Source organism: Hyaena hyaena, unplaced genomic scaffold, assembly GCF_003009895.1.
Source record: "Hyaena hyaena isolate Hyena2069 unplaced genomic scaffold, ASM300989v1 scaffold_111, whole genome shotgun sequence".
In the NCBI taxonomy this organism is placed as follows: Eukaryota; Metazoa; Chordata; class Mammalia; order Carnivora; family Hyaenidae; genus Hyaena; species Hyaena hyaena.
Window position 1 is genome coordinate 1,449,173 of NW_024080743.1, and position 20,968 is coordinate 1,470,140.

Here is a 20,968-nt window from a genome sequence, read left to right on the forward strand (position 1 = left end):
CCTGCACTAGCCAGGCTCGCAGGAGCATGAAGATTCTACGGTTCCTTTCCAGCACCGTTTCTATTCTGACTGTTGCTCATCTTTGTGGCATCTTAGTAGATACTGTAAGGTTTAGGAATGGAGTTTCCCAGAGTTAATATAGCCATCAGGAGGTATCGCTTATGGCGCCCAAAGCTGTGATATGACAGAGGATGGACCCAGCTTTTTTAGACTAACACACGTTCCAGGTATGTAAGAATATATCCACAATTCAAACGTGTCACTTGGTTTTGTGCTCTGTGCTCAGATGGAATGAAAAGCATAATCAAAGAGAATGTGTCTAAATTAGGGATTGTTTTTGACATAGAGGCAGATGCTGCTTGGACCCCTAAATATACCATACAAGGTCTGAGTTTCACAGCTTAGATTATGGTGGATGCTGAATGTATTCAGTCTGGGTCTGTATACACACCTCTCTCCATTGACTACTGCATTAGAATCTCTTTTCATCTAACCTTGCTGCGAGCTGATCCAGGTAGGAAACTGAAGGAGTTGGACAGGATAGTACTACTGGATTCTGAAGTGAGTCTTTTTCTCACTTACATGATGTTGGTTTTCCTTACGAGAAGTCTTTAAAATGAACCAGAGGCTACAGCTTCTAATAAAAAGTCATTCTGAAGCTGCATCATATGTGATGCTAGCAGGTTTAGAGCCCAAACGACAGTGTCTATAAACCTTTTAGCTTCCAAATCAGTGTAATTTATATTGCTCTGGAAACCATAACAGGAAGGGTTTTTGGTTCTGTTTTTCTTTAATCTACTTCCAAACCTGTTTCTTTATTAACAAAATGTAAAAACCGCTGCCCTTCAGTCTCTGGTTTGCGGGAGAAGGGAGCAGGAATGACAAACCTTGGAATTTCATGAGCAGAGCAATAAGTGCCATAAAACCAAGCTTTGCTTTTTATCAGGTTTGTGACTCTGGCTCTGCACAAGAGTCTGGGATTATCGGAGCGAGTTTAGTGGGGTGGGTGCCAACAGTGAGTGCCATGTGGCAGCCCGATACTGCCTGGCCCCGGCAGCCGGGCCCTACCCAGCCTGAGATGAACTTCCAGGGTTTGAGGGTGTAGCTCTATGGACAAGGCAGTCACGGCTCAGCAGGCACCTGTTAAGCATAGGTGGATAACCAGCCCATATAAAATCATCAGGGCCACAGAGTCTTTCTGGCATGGTTTCAAGTTCATTCCCAACATATAGCATAAGCTGCCAACGGCCCTAGAACCTCACAGCCAGACAGGAGATTGGGAAAGATTCCAAGGAACTGCTAGCGTGAGATCTGAACGTATCAGTACGCCTCTGACAAATTACTTACTCAAAAACGCTACTCTGCTACAAGCGGTCCCTTCTGGTGCTTGTATGAACTGTTCATGAGGAAGAATATGCCTCAACTGATTCCCAGAGGTTTGCATTGCCTCAGAATCGTTACATTTAGGATTAAGAGCCTCATTTTCCTCTTTCACATAAAATATACCTCACTCAAACAGTGCCGATTAGGAATAATAATTTGAGGACTCAAGCCCCTCTATCACACCTCCTAAGCTTTTGCTTTGGATTGTGAGACCTCCCATGCTAGGCACAAATGGACCTGGTCTCCTTCAGCCATATCTAAAATTTCTCAGCTGGGGGAAAGAATATTTAAAGTAAAAATTCTGGTTAGGGAGTAAGAGATGGTGTCTCGGGGCGCCTGGGTGGCTTAGTCGGTTGAGTGTCCGACTTCGGCTGAGGTCATGATATCACGGTTCGTGGGTTCGAGCCCCGTGTCAGGTTCTATGCTGATAGCTCGGAGCCTGGAGCCTGTTTCATGTTCTGTGTCTCCCTCTCTCTCTCTGCCCCTTCCCCACTCATCCTCTGTCTCTCTCTGTCTCAAAAATAAATACACTATTAAAAAAAAAAGTGATGGCGTCTCAAAATGCCCTTCCATGCTCTGTCCGCCTCCCTTTAAAGCAGTCATCTTTTCAGCTTGTCTGGTTGAATGGCTCGTGTTAAGGCCAAAGATCATGGCACTCATTTGTTCAATGGAAAATTAATGAAATTCTAACAAGAAAGGCCGAATCTGTCACTGGCCTGGGGCTGATCAATCAAGGACAATTTACCTGGATTCGCAGTATAAACTGAAAGTATCCAAGGACACATAAGACCAAGTAGCTTACTAGACATATCCCAAAACGCATGTCTTTCTTTCCTACGTCCATCTGCAAGGAAACTAAGACAAGCAGCAACAGAAGGGCGGTCCATTTGTTCCTCCCCCATCACACTAGCCTCCCCCCTTGTCAGGCCTGCGTTCTGTACTGGGGTTGGACAAGTTCTGTGTTCAGGCCAGAATGTTTCAACCTCAGGATTCAGTGGAAGAGACAAAGAGGGGGGCGCATATCAGAATTTAGGGGGAGGAGGAGCACAGCTTGAAAACAAAGTGCCTTGTTTCACCATTTTTGTTTGCAAATCATGAAAATACACTTTAAAAATTTAAATAATTTTATAGAAGACATGAGAATTTTATGCTTATCAAAGAGGACATGGCATGGGTTTTAAAAGGGTCAGTAAATTCTGGTGTAAGCCACCGAGACTAGGGACTCTGGTGGGCAGTGCCCAACCTCTTGGCAGAAAGGATAATAAAATCTTCGCTTCCTTTTTCACTTCCTGCCCACTCATATGTCTGCACCGAAGTCTTTAGCTTTGAGGGAAGGGTTTGCATTTCTTTTAATTTTCTTTAATTCAACCCTAACCACAAAACAGCTTTATTAGAAGCTAAACTTGACCAACATCTCAACTGCAATTAACATAGCTTGAACATTTTTCTTTTCTTTCTTTTTTTAAACAATATTTATTTTTGAGAGAGAGGGAGAGAGAGCGAGCTCGTGAGCGCTAGCAGTGAAGGAACAGAGAGAGAGAGAAAGACAGACACAGAATCTGAAGCAGTCTCCAGGCTCCGAACCACCAGCACAGAGCCCGATGTGTGGCTCGAACTCATGAGCTATGAGATTATGCCCTCAGCTGAAGTTGGACGTCCAAATGACTGAGCCACCCAGGTGCCTCAGAACATTCCTCTTCTAATGGTGCAAGCATACTGTGTTTTTGCAAAACCCCATTTATGCCAAATATGTACATGTGCAAACAGTGGGGATGAACTTTCTCTCTCATTCATCATTTCATCCATTCATCCATGCAATGAAACCCTGAAAGGTCGGATGTGTGGCAGACACAAAGGATGCACAGCAACGACTATCCAACAGTCACACTCACCTGTGTGAGAATAGATGTACCACAAGGCTCCCGTCAGGAGTGCTCCGATCACAAACGCTGCAAACGCGATGCCCATCACGGTGAGGGTGTCCAGACCATGGAAGATCTCTACAAGGAAGGGAAACCAAGGCAAACTTTCAGTGAGTCTGCATCATATGTTACAATTTTGTATCTGTGCCACAAGCAGTCAGAAAAGCTGAGCCCTGACTAATAAAACAAGGATGAAATGAGGATTCCAAGAAAATGCAGCGTATTTGAAACTTGCATGCTTTTATTTTCCCCAAAAGGAAAATGAAATGATCAGATTTCCAAGATATCCTCCTCAGTTTACAGCCTCTGTGTGAAGACGCTTTGGAAAATGAACTTCCATGATCGAAACGTGACCCATAGCTTCTTATTCATCAAACAGTTTGAACAATGAGACAAGAAAACACAATTCACATACTCTACAAACATGTTTTCATGAACATTTACAAGTATGACAGATGACCGGAAGAAAGGAGGTGCCAAGGAGGAAACATGAGGTAAGGATCAACTCTTCCTAGAGCTTCTAACATTTTAGTCGTCTCAGATCAAACCCTCCTTCTTAACAATTATGTACTGTATCGTTTAAAACAACCTACCCTTTAACACTTTTCCAACCGTGATCCTTCTACGAGGGGGACGGAAACACATCTCGGTGTGGAGAGATGTCAGTTTTGTGGTCAGCAAAACATATAAATAGAACCAATTGTTCCTCCACTTGGCAAAGATGTTTATATTTGAAATTAATTCCAGGTCACAGAAATAGAACATTTCCTGAAAACCACCTTCTTTGAATCACTTATACAAAGTTAAAATCACTTTCTAAGAGAGAAAGGTTTTCAGTAGAATAAACTTTCCAAGGTGTCTGTGTTTTAATATAAATTTAAGGTGTAGGGTCGCCCCAGTATTTCAATACCATTTCTACGTTCCTCTCGAGTCAGAAGCAACTCCAGCTGATGTCCATATGAATTAAATCATTTTGCCTTTCATCTCACTTCAGTGTAAAAGATCTAATTGTAGACAAATGTGACTCCCTGAGCAGCCCCAGAACTAATTCATAAGGGCTCAGGAAAAGGAGGTCATGCTGGCAACGATTCTGGAAATTTGGAATTCCCAACCTGGTGGCTACTCTTCTAGGCATGTGCCCTTTGGTGTGTTAGCTTATGAAAAGTGGGGATTGTACTTTTTCACCTGCTGAAGGCAGGGGGTGAAGAAAAGGGAGTTTGTAAAAGATCTGGGGATCCTGAAGAAGAAGTAAGAATTGGGAAGAATTCTGGAGGTTAAGACAAATCAAGCCATCAACACAATTTAGTCTAGTCTGCGAGTGTTATCAGATGACTTGCCTTTTTATGCTTACAGATGCAAAAATGAGGCATGAATGAAGGTTTTCGGTAAAACTCATTTGAAATTCTAAAAATGGAGATGTCATTTATGAAACTCAGACTGGGTAACTATGAGAGAAATGCGTCCATATGTGTCTCTTTGTGGGTTCATGATAATGCTCCACAATATTGTTCAAGTAAGATCCTTAATGAGAACAGTTTAGTGCTTTGCATAAAGGAACTCCCTAGCCGTTCAAGTGTAATGTGATGGGGTCGGCCATAGAGACTGACCCAGACAGTCGTAGGGGAGAAGAAAAAGCACAGATTCTCCTCACAAGGCAACATCATGTAGAAGAGCTTCTAGGAAGCCCAGGCTCTAGTCCTGCCTGACTGCCAGTTATAACCACGGGCAAGTCCCCTAAATATCTTTTGGTCAGAGTTTTCATCCATAGCAAGTGATAAAATTGGCCCAGATGATTTCCAAGGCGTCATGTTGTAGCAGTTTGTCTCTTTTTCTCATACAAGTCTCCCCACATCCCCTACAATCCACCCCACCTTGGACTAGAGATTGTCTAGAAGACACAGCAACTAGTTCCCTTAGCACTACTTCGCTGAGCAGGTAATTACTGTTGATGACAGGATAGCAAACCACTCTCATCGCTCTAAGTTAATGCTTTGAGATCACAACTGATAAAAGTATGCAGATAATGAACCTTTCTCTCTAAAGCTAAGTAAGGCCACACATGCCAGTGGGTCAACACATTCGTATTTTAAAGAGGCAGACAGGAAAAAACCCCAGAAGGATGAAGGAAAGGAAAAAGAAAGTACAAGATTATGAAAAAAATGGGGGAGAAGGGGAATGAGAGCAGAAGTCTCCTTATCAAAACTGAAAACTTGCCAAATGCTCCTTAACCAACTCATTCTTATAAAAAGCCCGAGAGGCTTCATTTCAAAATAGATGCATAAAGACTTACGTGGAGGAACTGGATTCGGTTCCTTAATGCTTAGACTGGTTTCTGGAAAAAGAAAAGAAAGGAAAGAAAAAAATACATAAATCACGAGCATTCCACAGAGAAACCAAGTTTTAAGCAAAAGGTCATCAAATCTGAGCAGAGACTGACACTTTCCTATTTGTTAATAAATACTCCGTGAAACCTTTGTTCAATTATCCTCTTTAGATGTCAAAACTGTAACATGGGTTACTCAGAAATTTTAAGCACTGCACTTTGTTAAGCCTCAATTGCATAGGTTCTCCAATTTGAAGAAAACCTGAAGGCCAACTTAAGGAATTTCAGTCTGACAATGTACATACGTGTGTGTGTGTGTGTGTGTGTGTGTACACACCTTTATATTTATTAAGAGGATTGGATACCTTTAAATACCATATTTCTCCAGTGTATTCATAATGTTCTTCCACTTTGAAAAAAAATTCTTTAATGTACACAAATTTTGTAAAACTGTCTTTATTCTTCTTTCTTTGGTGCTATCACCCTCTAGTTCAGCTCCCTTTCATCACACGTCTGCATTATTACAGAGCTTTCCTAACTGGTCTCCTTATTTCCACCCACTGCCCTGATGCCCCTGCTCCAAATATTTCCTCCTCTAGATTCTCCCCCCCGACTGAATTTTCCAGAGCCCAGAGTTGATTATGTTATTGTCTTGATTAAACTGCTCCATGCCTTCCTGCACTCACAGGAAAGAAAACTCAAACTCCAGCACAGCACACTAAGTTCTGCCTTCCTCCTCTACAGACCTGTCCATAGCCTCCTTTCCTAGAGGTCGTTTACCCATATTTATTTAAGCTCCTTGAATTCTCCATGCTGCTCTATGTCATCACGCTTTGCAAGCCATTCCTTGAAATACCCTCCTGTCCCAGACCCACATAGTTGGTATTTTCACTGGGAGGCCTTCTCTGACTCTCCCACTGCCCCAACCTCCATCCCAGCAGGCCAGTTTCTACCCCTCTGCTTCCTCCACCCCACAGTTGTACATATACTACATCGCATTGTAATCCTGGACATTTTTTTCTGCCCTGAGGGTGGGGTCAAGTTCTTCCTCATCTGTACATCTTCAGCGCTCAGCCTAGCATAGAACAGGCCGGCCAGAAAATATTCAGTGAAGGATGATTAGAATCTTGATACACTTTTCAAAAATGGAGACAATAGAAGAAGCTTGGAATAAGGCTATATAGAAAATGCTTTGACATTCCTATAATGCTTTCATGTTCAAACCTCATTTGAGGTTCACACCAGCCCTGTAAGGGAGGCAGAAAAAGAATTCTTATCACTATTTTACAAATGAGCATCCTGAGACTCTGATGTCATGTGACTTGCCCAAGGTCACAGCTGGAAAGCATCAGGGTAGGGGCTGATTTCAAATTCCAGATTCCTATTAGTACGCTTAGTAGGCTAATGACTAGGGAGTGTCACTCTGTCCTTAACAGGAAAACACTGATTAAGAAGATACTTGTGACTAACAGTGAGAAAAGCATAGATCATGAACTAAGAATAAATTTTATTTACTTACTCATTTATTTTGAGAGAGAGAGAGAGAAAGCGTGAGCGAGCAGGGCAGGGGCAGAGAGAAAATTCCAACCAGTCTCCATGCTCTCAGCACAGAGCCTCACGAACTGCGAGATCATGACCTGAGCCAAAATTAAAAGTCCGACATTTAACCAATTGAGCCACCTAGGTGCCCCTTTATTTTTATTTTATAATTTTTTTAGAGAGAGAGAGTGCATGCACAAGCAGGGGAGAGAGGCAGGGGGAAGAGAGGAAGAGAGAAAGAGAATGAGAGAGACAGAGAGCATCTTAAGTAGGCTCTACACTCAGTACAGAGCCCAACACAGAGCTCTATCCCACGACCCTGGGATAATGGTTTGAACCGAAATCAAGAGTTGGACACTCAACCAACTGAGCCACCCATGTGCCCTAAATTTCATAGGTTTAGGTGACTGAAAAAACCCCAAAAGAATATTTTGTGACATGAAAATTATGTGACATTCAAACCTAGCCCATAAATAAAGTTTTCTTTGAATACAAGCATGCTCATCATTCCTGTACTGTTTACGACTGTTTGCGCTAGCACCCTGTAAGAGCAGCACTGAGTAGTGAGGGCAGGGACTGTATGAGGAACAAACCAAAAACACTATCTGGTCCTTCAGAGAAATAGTGTGCTGAGTCCTGGCACAGACTCTCCCTGGCTCTTTAGAGTTTCGAGTGGTCAGTGTTTAGCACCTCTCTTTTCACCTCCATATCCACTCCATAAAGAGGGAACACACACCTTGTGTTGGAATCCACAGTGGAGTGAAAAGAACTTGCGAAAAGCTGACCAAACAAGTAGCATTCAAGGTCACTGTTTATAAAAATAAAGACGCTACAGAGGATTATAAATTCTCAAGATTAACCATCTCAGCTGGGCTCTCTACACTCTTGCAGCGCAAGGTATGGTGGTCCAGCTCTAGGGGAAGGCATGCTCCCAGAAAGATCAAAGCCACCACAACTGAATGGTGCCCCCTGGAGTTGTGCAACATGGTGGCACGGGGGTGAGGACATGTGCAGGCTATACTGCAACAGAATTACTAAAATTAAAATGAATGTGTGTTTTTAAGAAAATCTATTTCAGTAGGGCAGAACACACACCGACTACAAAATGGGAGACTCTCCCAGGAGTTTGGTCCCAACAGCCTATTGGCAGTGATAAAATAATGAAGGTGATGCCTAACATTTATCCATGTGTGTAGTATTTTACAATTGACAAAAAGCCTTCTCTTGGATTTTCTCATTTTAAACTCCCAAGAAGCCTATGAAGTAGGGGTATCTAACCACAAAATTCCACCTCCAAGATGCAGTGGTTTGATTCGCTGAACTAAGTCCAAAGACATTTAAAGGTCTCTATAGTGTTCATCATGTGAGAAATATACACGCATCTGGGAAGAGTTCCATCCAATCAACCGCCCATGGCTAAACTTTGTCACTCAGAATCCCTAAGTGGTTTTAAATAATGACTCTCCCTGAAGGAGACCTCACATGTGAAACTTGGGTTTTAGAGCAAGGCCTGTGTGATGGATGGCATTGTTTTAAAACTCTTAATGGACTTACACTATGATCTAATCCTTTCCCCCCACCCCAAATAGAGGCCTTCTCGCAGCTAAACAGAAACATTTGGTGCTTATTTCCCTTGGGGTGAAGTTCCTCCATAAACAATAACAAGCACAAGCTGCAGCACTGAGGTTATAGGATTTTATCCTCCTTTTTGTTCCAAAAATCCCCAATAACCCCCGTGTATGACTAAAGGAGTCTAATCTCCACCGGAACCCTATAATCGAGCTGGCATGCTGAAAGGAAAACGGGAACACAGTGATATTTACTTTTGGTTTAAGGGTAAGATGGTAAGAAAGGAATCCTTGCTATTGCTGCAAAGAGAATTTTAACAATAGAGATTCATTTGTAGAAAGAACAAACTATAATCAACATTCTGAGTTAAATCTTTTCATATACTCTTGAGCAAATTTTGGTCTGCCTCTAGAACCAAATTTCAGATTGTTGGGCATGGTTTTCATAAATGGGATATTTCTGGGGTTATGCATGAGTAACTGACCACAGCTTTGAGCTTCCAGCGTTCAACTTAGTTCTCCTAAATATGGTAAGATCGAGTAGGCCCACAAGGAAACAAGGTGTCTACTTGGTACCCACATCTATTAGTGTTTGGCAAAGAGGGAAAGACTGGGAGATGAGGAAGCTGGGGACTCAGGAGGCCTCTGTGCAGACCGCATTTAACCTGCAGTTTTACCAATTTCACTGTAAACGAACCCCTTCTCTAGGTTCTTTCAATATTTATGGCATTCATTGCAATTGCCCTGTCATTATCTGCACCCTTCCATTTGATCACTGGTTCTTACCTGGGGTGATGTTTGCATGCTGCACACCACCAGGACATGTGGAAATGTCTGGAGATGTTTTGGGTTGTTACAATGGATAGTGCAGGGATTTGCTATTTGCCCATTTGCTATGGGCATCTAGTGGACAGAGACCAAGGATCCTGCTCAAAATCCTACAGTATACAGGACAGCTCTCTGCAACCAAGAATTATCCAGCTTAAAACATCAACAGAGTCAAGGTATAAACCTCTGTACTACAGAAGGCCTTACAGATGGGTTAATGGGTTTACTATATGCCAAGCATATAGTGGGTACCAATAAACATTTTCTTGAATAAACATAATTATCATGTATATCTTATTACTGTGTACATCTCCCAAAAACAACCTTCATGCTGCTTTCAGAGTAGTCTTCCTAAATGATACGATCACTGGTTCACTACCCAAGGTCTTTTTTTTTTTTTTTAAAGATTTTACTTATTTATTTTTTTTTAAATAATCTTCACACCTAACGTAGGGCTCAAACCCGTAACACAGAGGTCAGGAGTGACATGCTCCACCAACTGAGCCAGCCAGGTACCCCAATCTTTTGATGGTTAACTTTTAGAGGTGCATGTTGGAATATTTATGGATGAGATGCAAGGTCTGGATTTCCTTCAAAACAATTCAGGGACAGAAAGTGTTAAACAAGTTAGGCCATAAATTGGTAGTTATATAAACTAGATGGAGGATATGTGGTAGTCCATTATTCTCTTCTCTTCTCTTCTCTTAATTCTCTTCTTTTCTCCATTCCATTCCATTCCATTCCATTCCATTCCATTCCATTCCATTCCATTCTATTCTTGACATTTTCCAAAGAAAAAGTCCCTACAATACCCCTCTCCCTTGCTCGATAAAGACTGAATGTCTTGGTCTGTCAGTTAAGCATTTCTACCATATTTCTACTCAGCTTCCCCTCATCTCTTCCTCAGCCTTAGGACAAAACCCGGCTGGGTGCTTTAGAGAATTTTTGTTCTGGAAAAATCAAATATGTTCCAAAAAGTAACGCCTCTATTGGATTAACTTCCCACTGACGTTTACAACTTTCCCTTTCATTCCCCTTCCACCCTTACTCCCCACAAAAACCTAGTTTGGCTAAGAGGTTAAGAGGAAGGAAAGGAAATGAACATTTACCAAGTGCCCATGATATGCCAAGTGTTGTCCTGAGCACACTTATTTTAAAAAGTTCTATAGTGGAAATTCAGTATTTTGAACATTTAATTTGCTAAAAATTACATATTTTATATAAATCATAGCAAACTTGGGGATGATGTTTATTGTTCTTTCTCACTCATTTTTTGATATGTGTCCTAAATTTCAGAAAAATGATTATTCTTCTCTTTCACCATTTTCAAAAAATCATCACTGATGTGATATAGCCATTTTTATTGTGTAAGCCCCAGTGTGTTCTGAAATGCCACAAAAATGGTCACAGCATCCAAACCAAACAGCACTAACATGCCTATACTTCAAAATATTTCAGAAAATATGGTAGGATGGCACTACCTCAACTATTTTAATTGTTTTGCCATAAACCACAATATGCATCAGCTAATCATGTTTTCTGGGCTTTTTTGTGAGTTACAATTCAAAGTCACAGAACTTCTACATTTTAATATTCTCTTAAGCAGCTTACATGTTTCCCAACATCTTACCCTTTGGGGAACAGATTTGCTCCTAAAATTCATCTTTTCAGTTCATAATCGTTAGAGTATTTGAGTGTGAACTTGAATGTCAATGTGAAATGGCATGAATAGGAGAAGGGGGTGTGCAGAGGGTGTGAAGAGATAGGTATCTATGTTGTTTGCAGTTTTTTTTTTTTTAATTTTTAATGTTTATTTTTGAGATAGAGACAGAGTGTGAGCAGGGGACAGACAGAGAGAGAGGGAGACACAGAGTTGTCAGCACAAAGCCTGAGCCTTGCACAGGGCTTGAACCCATGAACCGTGAGACCAGGACCTGAGCTGAAGACAGATGCTTACCCGACTGAGCCACCCAGGCACCCCTGGTGCTTCAGTTTTTATTAAAAACTGGAATCAGCCTCCACCTAGGATAAGGCATAGGGTTTACAGAACACAAGCCCTAGAATCAAACTGCCTGGATTTGAATCTCAGATCCACCATTTATTTAGATGTGGTGTGACCTTGGTCAGGTTACCTAATATTGCTCTATACTTGCCTCACAGAGGGGCTATGTGGATTAAATATGATTACCCACATGAAGCATTCAGCATACAGCCTTGCAGCAAGCAAATGCTCAGTAAATGTTAATCATTGTCGTCATCTCCATGACTATCATCACCACCAGCACAATCATCTGTTGAAAGTTTTAGCAGCAAAATAATGCTAAGCCAACGCTAGCTACCAAGGGACTAAGATGGTGACTATGTGCTGTGGAAGCTCAGGCATATTCCATTAAAAACAGCAGCCCAGGGGCACCTAGGTGACTCAGTGGTTAAGCATCTGACTCTGGGCTTTGGCTCAGGTCATGATCTCACAGTTTGTGAGTTCGAGCCTTAAGCAGGGCTCTGTGCTGACAGTGCAGAATCTGCTCTGGATCTTCTCTTTCTCTCTCTCCTTCTGCCCCTCCCCCCCGTCCCTCCCTCACGCATGTGTGCACTCAGGTGCTCTCTCTCAAAATAAATAAATTAAAAAACAAAAATGAAAACAGTGGCCCAGAGGAGGGACCCAGAATTATTCAGTCTTGATGTCCTGTTCTCTGTGCCTATAGGAGGAAGAAACACCACCTGAAATGTGACCACCATTAGCTTTGGGAGCTACAGAGCAGCTCTCTGTTTGGCTGAGAAGCTGATAACCAGAGACTTTATCTGCTGCTGCCCCAGAAAACGCAGTGTTGAGAAATAAGATGCACCAACTGACCAGGGAGACCTGGCACTTTGGCAGGGCCTTCAAAGAGCACCTGTGTGGCTAAAATGTCAACCCCCCAAATTCATTCCAATAAAAGATACTTCCAGAGATTACGATAGGACTTGTGGCTTACAAAAGAACACACGAAGTTGGCAGGAAGACTGTTTGTGACCCAGTTATCATTCAAATAACCTAATGCTATTAGGCAAATGGTCACATCCCCATTTCATTTGATTATTCCAATTTACTGAGAGGCAGAGGGAAAGCACAGACTCCAATGGTCTGCATCACGGAGAAATGATTTCAGAATCAAAAGAAAATAAACATCAAAGGTGAGAGGCATCACTCAGAGAGCTGAAAACTGCCAGAAAACCTACCCCATTCAGTGCAAAGTTAGGAAACCTATTTGCACAGAACCCCTGGGAAGCTGGCTGATAGTCTAATCTGCATTTGTTTAACAAACCTAAGCAATAAACTTTCTTCACCACAAGCTTCTGCACTAAAATTTATTCTCAATCAGCAAATCTCATGAAACTGCTTTGATATTTGGTAAACTTTTCCTCTTGAACTTTCATGTAAAAAAAAAAAAACCAACCAACACTGAACTTTCAGGATAATTACACTAAGTTTAAACAAAAGTAATTACCTAATTTACAAGAGGAATTACTTAGAAAAATACCACCAAAGTTAAAAGGAGCATGAATGAATTACTGGAAGTTATACTGCTGCGTATTAATGCCTAATTATTGTCTGGCATAGAAAAAAGCAAGCTGCTGCCTTCAATTAGAGCGGAACTACCTCTCTCTACCTCTCTCAAAAAAGGTAAGAGTAACAGACGGAATACAAGTAGCTGCTGTTATTGTCAAACCACTTTCACAAAAGTACAAAATGAGCCAGATGTTGCCCAACTGTGATATACTTTGCAACACAATTAATTTCTTTCTTTCCCTCCCCTCCCCGCCCCCCCATCCCCCAAAACAAGGAACTATTTGGGCAATCCATTTACAGAAAGACTGGCTGTTACACTGTTTCAAATGACTAAAAACCAATCAATAAAAGTAAACCGACAACAAAAAGCGTTGTTGAGGAACCAATAAACATCTAATACGTACATTTCACACCACCTTCAGGATGGCTGGGAAATGAATTAAAAACTAATTTGCTTCTTCAAACAGTATAGCTGAATGTTACAGCTGAAAGGGCCTCTGGAAGTCATCTGATCTAAATTCTTTCTTCTTCCAGATATAAAGAAAATGAGGGGCGCCTGGGTGGCTCAGTTGGTTGAGTGCCTGACTTTGGCTAGGGTAATGATCTCACTGTTCGTGGGTTCGAGCCCCGCGTCAGGTTCTGTGCTGACAGCTAGCTCAGAGTCTGGAGCCTGTATCTCCCTCTCTCTCTCTGACCCTCCCCTGCTCACGCTGTCTCTCTCTCTCTCTCTCAGAAATAAATAAAACATTTAAAAAAATTAAAGAATATGAAAGTCAAGGACATAAGGAGAGATCTCCAAAGTCCCATAGCCAGTTAGCAAGTAAAGTTAAGAGTTGTGCCCCAGGCTTCTGCCTTTCCAAAGTGAGCGCTAGGAAGAAGGCAAATGCCACCACCAGATATGTCAGTAAGAACGGCTGTTTTCACAGAGGTCACTCAACCAAAGAAGAACATAGACGCAGCCACATGCCTCTATTCTATGAGGTCCTGTGTCCCTATCCTATTAGCCCCTGATGCCTTGTCTTGCCAAATCCACACTGCTTATGTCAGAAATGCCATCCCAGGGCTGCCCCCAAGCCTACAGCAGATGTCAGCTCCACCTGGCAGGCCTCCCAGCAAATGCTCTTCAACTGGAGACAGGATGCTTGCTGGCTTCTATCAAGGCTACAGTGCCACACTCCTCTCTGTCTCTCGGGTGGTGGAAGGTGACCTGGGGACCTAGCCCTGAAATAGCTAACCCCAGAAGCTAGGAATCCACATTCACTCTCCCAGACTTCTCTTCGTTTGGCACCTTCAGACAATGTCCCTAGATAGTTGTAGGATGTGTCTAGACAGTGACAAATGTAGCTGCCCAGAGAGCCAGTATGTATTTGGCCCCACCCCCTCAGACCTTGCCTGATGTATTCTTGTTTGTCCATGCCCTTCAACTGTGATGCCCATCCCCATCAGATGCTCTCCACAATCCACAGGACTTCACGTCCCTTCCTAGCATCTCCATGGAGCCCATCTCGGTTTCTCCGCTGGTCTGGCTGACCTGGCCTACACCATGTTGTCTGGCTTTGCCTTGCGTGTCTACCTGAGGCCGCACCTCTTAGGACACATCCTTCCTTTTCTCCTACAAGAAGATGCAGACTGCTGAATGCTCCTATGTATGCAGGAAGAGGCAGCCTTGGTTTCAAGCAACAAATGTACCTGTGTATCATTCTGAAACCTGAATTATAAAAATGAGTTTGGACAGTGGTCCTCAACCTTCTTTCTGCTCTGACCTAAGATGAACGATGTTCACATACCGAACACTCTCCCCCAAAGGCATCTGCAATCTTGATACCGCCCTGGGACTGCTTGTACTCAGCACAATCACTGCTAGTAGACCACAGAAAGATGGGTTGTGGACTGTTCAATGCTGGCATGCCAGGAGGAACTTGGAGTCTTTCTTGCATAGTCGAGGGAGCATTTTGAATGGCAAGGGAGAGTGACACTGGAATAGGGACAACTTTGACTCTGACATAATATTCAAGAGGAAATCATTGGCAAACATATCACTAAGAACTCAGCCACACGACAGAGCAAACCTAACTAAATATAAGGCTCTTTTGGCAAAAATCCTGTTCTGAAGTTACTGATTGGCCCTTCATTTATCTTTTGAATAGACCTATACTTTGATTTGCAGTATTGGAACTGTTAATGCTTCTTTTGTATTTTTTTCTAGAATTGTTTTTTTTTTTTTTTTTTAATGTTTGTTTATTTTTGAGAGAAGGAGCATGAGCAGGAGAGGGGCAGAGACTCCAAAGCGGGCTCTGAGCTGTCAGCACTGAGTCCAATGCGGGGCTCAAACTCACGAATTGTGAGATCATGACCTGAGCTGAAGTTGGATGCTCCACCAACTGAGCCACCCAGGCTCATCCTAAGGGTCTAGTATCAGAGCTTCTTAAAATGAGCATCCCCTTGGCTCTGAGCGAGCCTTCCAAAACGCACCTTTAACTTCTTCTTGCTGGTGGATCACAGCGAGGGGCTTGGTGAAGGTCTTCTTAGTCTGCATCATGGCCCAGATCATTGAGGCGTCCAGCGAGGTACAGGCTTCATCTGGAGGCACACACTGCAGAGGCACAGAGAGCAAAGCAGGGTCAAGGGTCACCCCAAAGAGCCTGCATCCGCTCAGCCTGCACAGTTGGCCTGTGCCCCTTATCAGACAGCTCACAGCTGTTTACCACAGAAAAACAGGAGATTTGGGCGTTTTCCAAAGAACCATAAATAATCTGGGAGATATAATGGCAGGCCCAGGATATTCTCAGCCGCACTTGAAGATTCAAATATCACTGGGTGGCTTATATACATTGCCTTTCCCCTCTTCTTCCCACAAAACAACTAGAGGTTTCAGTGTTATTTAGTCTGAAAAAAAAAAAAAAAAACCCTATATGACGAAGGCTGGCCCTTCACCAAGCTGGCTTCACATAAATGGTTCATATTTGTGATTTGTGATTGTGGGAAACTTCATGCACTGCATTATGAAAGTGACAGATTTTACATCTGTTGTCCAAAAATATATTCATGTTGTCGAGTTTGGTTGATTTTTAAATCGTCGTACAGGCTCGTTCAAAATGGTACAGGTGGCTAGGTCACCTGTGATAGTGTTCCACACTGGAGTCCTGGGGAGTTGTACCAGGTGTGGGGACCATGAGATCAGCTGCTTCCAGTTATTTTAAGGCCCCAAATTTAGGATTAGCATGCCCGAGCCCAGTATATCTGTTTTTAGAAAGTGTAATCACACTCCAGTACCTTTTTCTTTAAAATAACTTTAGTTCCTTGTCTACGCTTATCAATAGGTAAAACTCTGATGTAAACGTCATCTACTTGCTTTTGTTGTAAGAAGTGTATCAAGGAGTCTATAGCAAGCCATCCCCCAAAGCTAATGAATTTCCAGCTCTTCCAATCACAGAAAAAGCAAAGGCTTTTAGCTTTATTGTCATTGCTGCTCTGAGCAGCATATTATGAAAAAATAACTCCTTCCCTTCCCCCCAAACCTAGAGAAGAGCCTTTACAATGGCCCCCTTATACAGGGACACAACAGATTTTCTGTGGCAAGGCCTCATAATGAAAAGATCTGCATGTTAGGAAAAGCCTTCTTACTTTGCTATTAGTTCTTCAGTTAAGTAATAGTCTACAATTCTACATCTAACTCACGGCTTGACCCTGGGCAAGACACTTAACTCTGGCCTTAGTTTCATCAGCTAAGGGCAGGGCTGCAATCAATGATCTTTGAGAACTCCTCCTAGGGAGATTCTTTGGCTCTGTCTATCATCATAGAAAGCACTGAGAAGTCACTATAACGGTGGATATATTAATTATAAGCAATAAACCTGAAGACAGTGCTAACAGTTCATCTGAAGCCACTGTACTGTAAGTGGTAGACTGTTGTTACTGTCTCATTTGCTCCTCTATTCCTAAGGGAAGCCAACTACTATATTTTAATTATAGATGAGGCCATGCAGGTTCTGAGAGCTCAGAGGACTGGCTTAAAGTCTTCTTAGTAAGCAGCGGGCCTTCCCGCTCAGTCTTCATGCTCTTTTTACTTCCTCTTGCCTTGGGTGTAAATAGAGACTTTAGGTTTAGGGTCACATCCCATGTCATCCATTGGGCCGTAGACCTCTCAGAATGCTCTGGAATGAAGTACTAGGGTTAATTTTCTCAGAATAATATGCTATGGACTATGCCAGGCCAGGTTCAGAGAGAGGTAACAACCAAAGCCATCAGTAAAGACCCCTTGTAACTGCCAGGGCTCCCCTCCTAGATACTTAACTCCTTAAAGGCCTCCGCAGGCTGCAGGGACCAGCTGCGTGTCACAGTTAAGCAATAAGTCACCCCATGCCTCTCTACCACATGTCCACGAATGGCCACTGGATGGTGAATGGCCACAAGGGTAAAGCATCAATGTTTCCAAAAGCAACCTAAAGAACATAGTCTGAATCATCTTATATATTCATGCTCCCAACTGATCAGGACCAGATTTGCTACATTTTCATATGTATTATAAAATGTTCTCTGGTGTTATCAGAGAAATGGATGCCTGGGGGAATTTAGCAGTGTAAAGCATTTGGATCAGTGGGAATTTATCCAATAATAACAATTTAATTGTTCCTCCTCCCTCTATATCTATCTCTTACAATCTACATATTAAGAGAGAATTCCACACATAGACTATTAATGCTACCACTCAATTACTAGTTTTAGACATTGATTTATATGTGACTACAAAAGTTCTGTAAGTCAGCTGCCACTGTGCGAGATACCTACAGATGAAATGCACGTAAGGAATTACACATAACTAAAGCAGATCACAGAAACAAAACTGTGGCAGAAGACACCTTTCTTGCACAAGGCCCAACCAATGAGGGTTTGTAATTAACCTTGCAGATCTCCCCTACGCAGCCATTCCAAGAAGGTCGAAGTGTTCTGATGTCTGTTGTGGCAACAGAATGTACTGGTTCAATATGGGGAGTGACATAAGGCAAACATGATGAACCAATATGAAGCTGAGAAAAATTAAAATATTTGTTAGTTTCCCTTAGAAGCCCTCCTGAGACAAGTCAACCTTATAATTCACACAGAGAAGGTCAAAAAACAATTGCAATACAAGTCTCAGCGGGACCTGGAAAAATTAATCCTCACACTGAACTTGTCCTTTCGGCTCTGTACTTTTGGCACTGCGTGCTATCTGAACAGCAAAGATAAAGCCAGACCTCTCCCTCAATGGAAAACAGTCTTGATTTATCATTTGTAAGATACTACTAAGTAGCATGCATGGAAAAAAAAAGTCATACTGTCAGGATTTATTCTCTAAGACTCCATAAAACTCACGGTTCCCTGCTAACACAGATTTTATTACTTCAGTTGGGGAGGTCCCAAACCAAAAACCTCAACCTGCAATAACTTGTGATTAAACTTCTCTGGTAGGTCACTGCCTCACCTAAAAATATCAAAATAACACACAGATGGTTGAAGGCCTACTAACCTTAGGTAACTTCTGGGGGTCCTTTTCCTTCTTGGTACACAGTGTGAGCTCACACTGTAGAAAGAGCAGCGAGGTGTTGAAAATGGGCTTAAACACAAAGCTGAATCGCTTCTTATCCATCTCAGCTTGTGGGACAGGAAAGTGCACCCTCTTGGGATCGTAGAATTTCACAGATTCATCTTTAGGACAAATGTTTTCAATGATGGTGTAATCTGACATCCTATCTGGGTTTGAATATGGAGAGATAAAGCATGTTTGGATGGCAAAGCCCAATTCTTTGTCAGCCTTAGTAACAGACACCTACAAAAGAACAGAAAGACCAATCAGAAGCAAGCTGGCATCTCTCTTTTACTCTATGACTCTATTACTAGGGTAACAAATCAACATAGTGTTTCTGATGAGGGACCCTGCTTTATGTTCATAGCATAGTTATATAGTCTTCTTTCTAATTACAAAAGTAATATATACTCATTGAAACAAGATGTCTTCCATTTAAACTTGATATGGATGATTACGGTGAATTATTTGGTTCCAATGCCGGTCTGGAAGAATCTAATGCAAGATGAATAAATCTCATCAACCTCCTCTAAGTCCCCTGGGAGAAAAAAAATAAAATCACAGCATGCACCTAAAATGCATTTTCCAAAATAAACAAATGCCAACAGGCAAAGCCCCTGATGTCATAATACTGTATTATGTCTGAATAGTGTACCACCTGTAGCACAAGCTATTTTTCGAAATTGCTCAAAAAAATAAAGTAGAGGCAAAATCTATTTAACCTAGGCAGAGAGGATGGAACTTCTCAACTGCAACAAGTCAGAATGAGCCTAAAACACTGTGGTAAAGCTACAGATTCATCTCAAGTCCTGCTTCATAGTGAGCAGGCAGAGCTGGCCCATTTGGTGTCAGGAACCGTGCAATCTGGTGGCGATCACGAGCCTGGCAAAGTGTCCTAGCTGCTCACAGGTCCAAAACAGGCCTTGCCAAGTACTCTCCCTTCGCTCTTTAAGCCCCAGGGTATTTTAAGGGAAATCTAATCTGGAAACGTTTCCAACTCATTATACTTCCCTCTTACAAAACATTTGTATGGGCTACGTCCAAACCTTGTTAAGGTTCTTTTCTTTAGAAACAGGAAGTGGTGTTTAGCCAAGTGTAAACAGAATTCAAACCTCAACTATCCTGAACTCAGCTAAAATCCCCAAACCAGAGTGGATTCTCCGTTTGGTGACACATGGATACTGTGTGAACTGCCTTTCCCCTCATGCCTCATTCTTTGACTAAACTTAGGGTCAAAGTAAACTTAAAACACTTTAGAAATAAAGTTAGTCCTTAACCAAAAGCCAATAGCCCCAGAATCCTTTCAAAAAGCGTGGAGATATAAACACACTTTTCATTCTGAGCACCCAGGGGAAATCCCTGACATTGCAGAGGGTATAGCACTATTTCGAAAGATCCCTACATGGTTAATTGCAAGACACTCAACAATGAAGATGATTGTGATCATGTCACTTTGTTGGGCCTTAAAGCTCATTCTTCTCTGAACAATCTTGTGAGACAAATATTTTCATCTCCATTTTATAAATGGAGGAAAAACAGCATCCAGGATGGATGACTCGTTCAAAATCCCACGTTGCAAGCCCTGGATAAAACAAAGACTTAAACCCAGGTCTTCTGACCTCAAGTCCACTTTCTCTTAACTACTTCACACTAGCTACAGGGTCAATTCAACCAAACCCAAGATGTGGTCTTGGGAGATCACCTAGTCAGAAATCTTTCTAGGAAATAGTGTTTGATAGGCTGTGAATATTCACACCATTGTTTTGGCAACATTTCTAAAAAATAAGATAGCTTGGAAAGATGACATTACATATATCCTATTACTAAAAAGTGCCCTTTAACACGAACTCAGAATCCACAAGGCAAAAATGTAGACAGAAGAAGAAATGTAAATCTTTTCTCTAATCTTTAAGAAACTACGTAGTGGCACAAAGTCTAAGGTATCCCAAAAAGTTCCTTTAGAGGAAAAACTATGGTCAGTTAGTCTTTTACTCTAAAATGGCCTGGAAGTGAGTAGGAGGAAGACTACAGGCCTTGGAGGGAGGTGGGCAGATGAGCCTCCGGAGACTGCGTGCTCACGCCCTGTGAACTCAGAGTCTCAGTTTCCCCCCACACAGTATAAGGGCACCAGTACCTACCAGAAAGAGTTACTGTGAGAGTCTGTAAAGTCACAATTGCACACAGACAACACAGTTCCCAGCCGGTCAAGAAATGCCAGCTATAGTTAGTAGTGCTATTCTAGATGTAAATTTTGGAGGATATAAACAGTTTTTTTATGCCCCCCCAAGATAA

General features: G+C 42.2%; 1 protein-coding gene across 3 annotated transcripts in view; it reads right to left on the bottom strand.

The window, feature by feature from the left end:
* Positions 1-20,968, bottom strand: part of TGFBR3 (transforming growth factor beta receptor 3) — a 208,871-nt gene that overhangs the window by 12,583 nt on the left and 175,320 nt on the right. For all 3 annotated transcript variants that reach the window (XM_039236461.1, XM_039236462.1, XM_039236463.1), the window contains 4 exons: positions 18,620-18,919; positions 15,586-15,706; positions 5,596-5,637; positions 3,276-3,383 (listed from right to left, as the gene is read on the bottom strand). In XM_039236461.1, the coding sequence (XP_039092392.1) occupies positions 3,276-3,383; positions 5,596-5,637; positions 15,586-15,706; positions 18,620-18,919 (571 nt within the window). The remainder of the gene's footprint in view (positions 1-3,275; positions 3,384-5,595; positions 5,638-15,585; positions 15,707-18,619; positions 18,920-20,968) is intronic.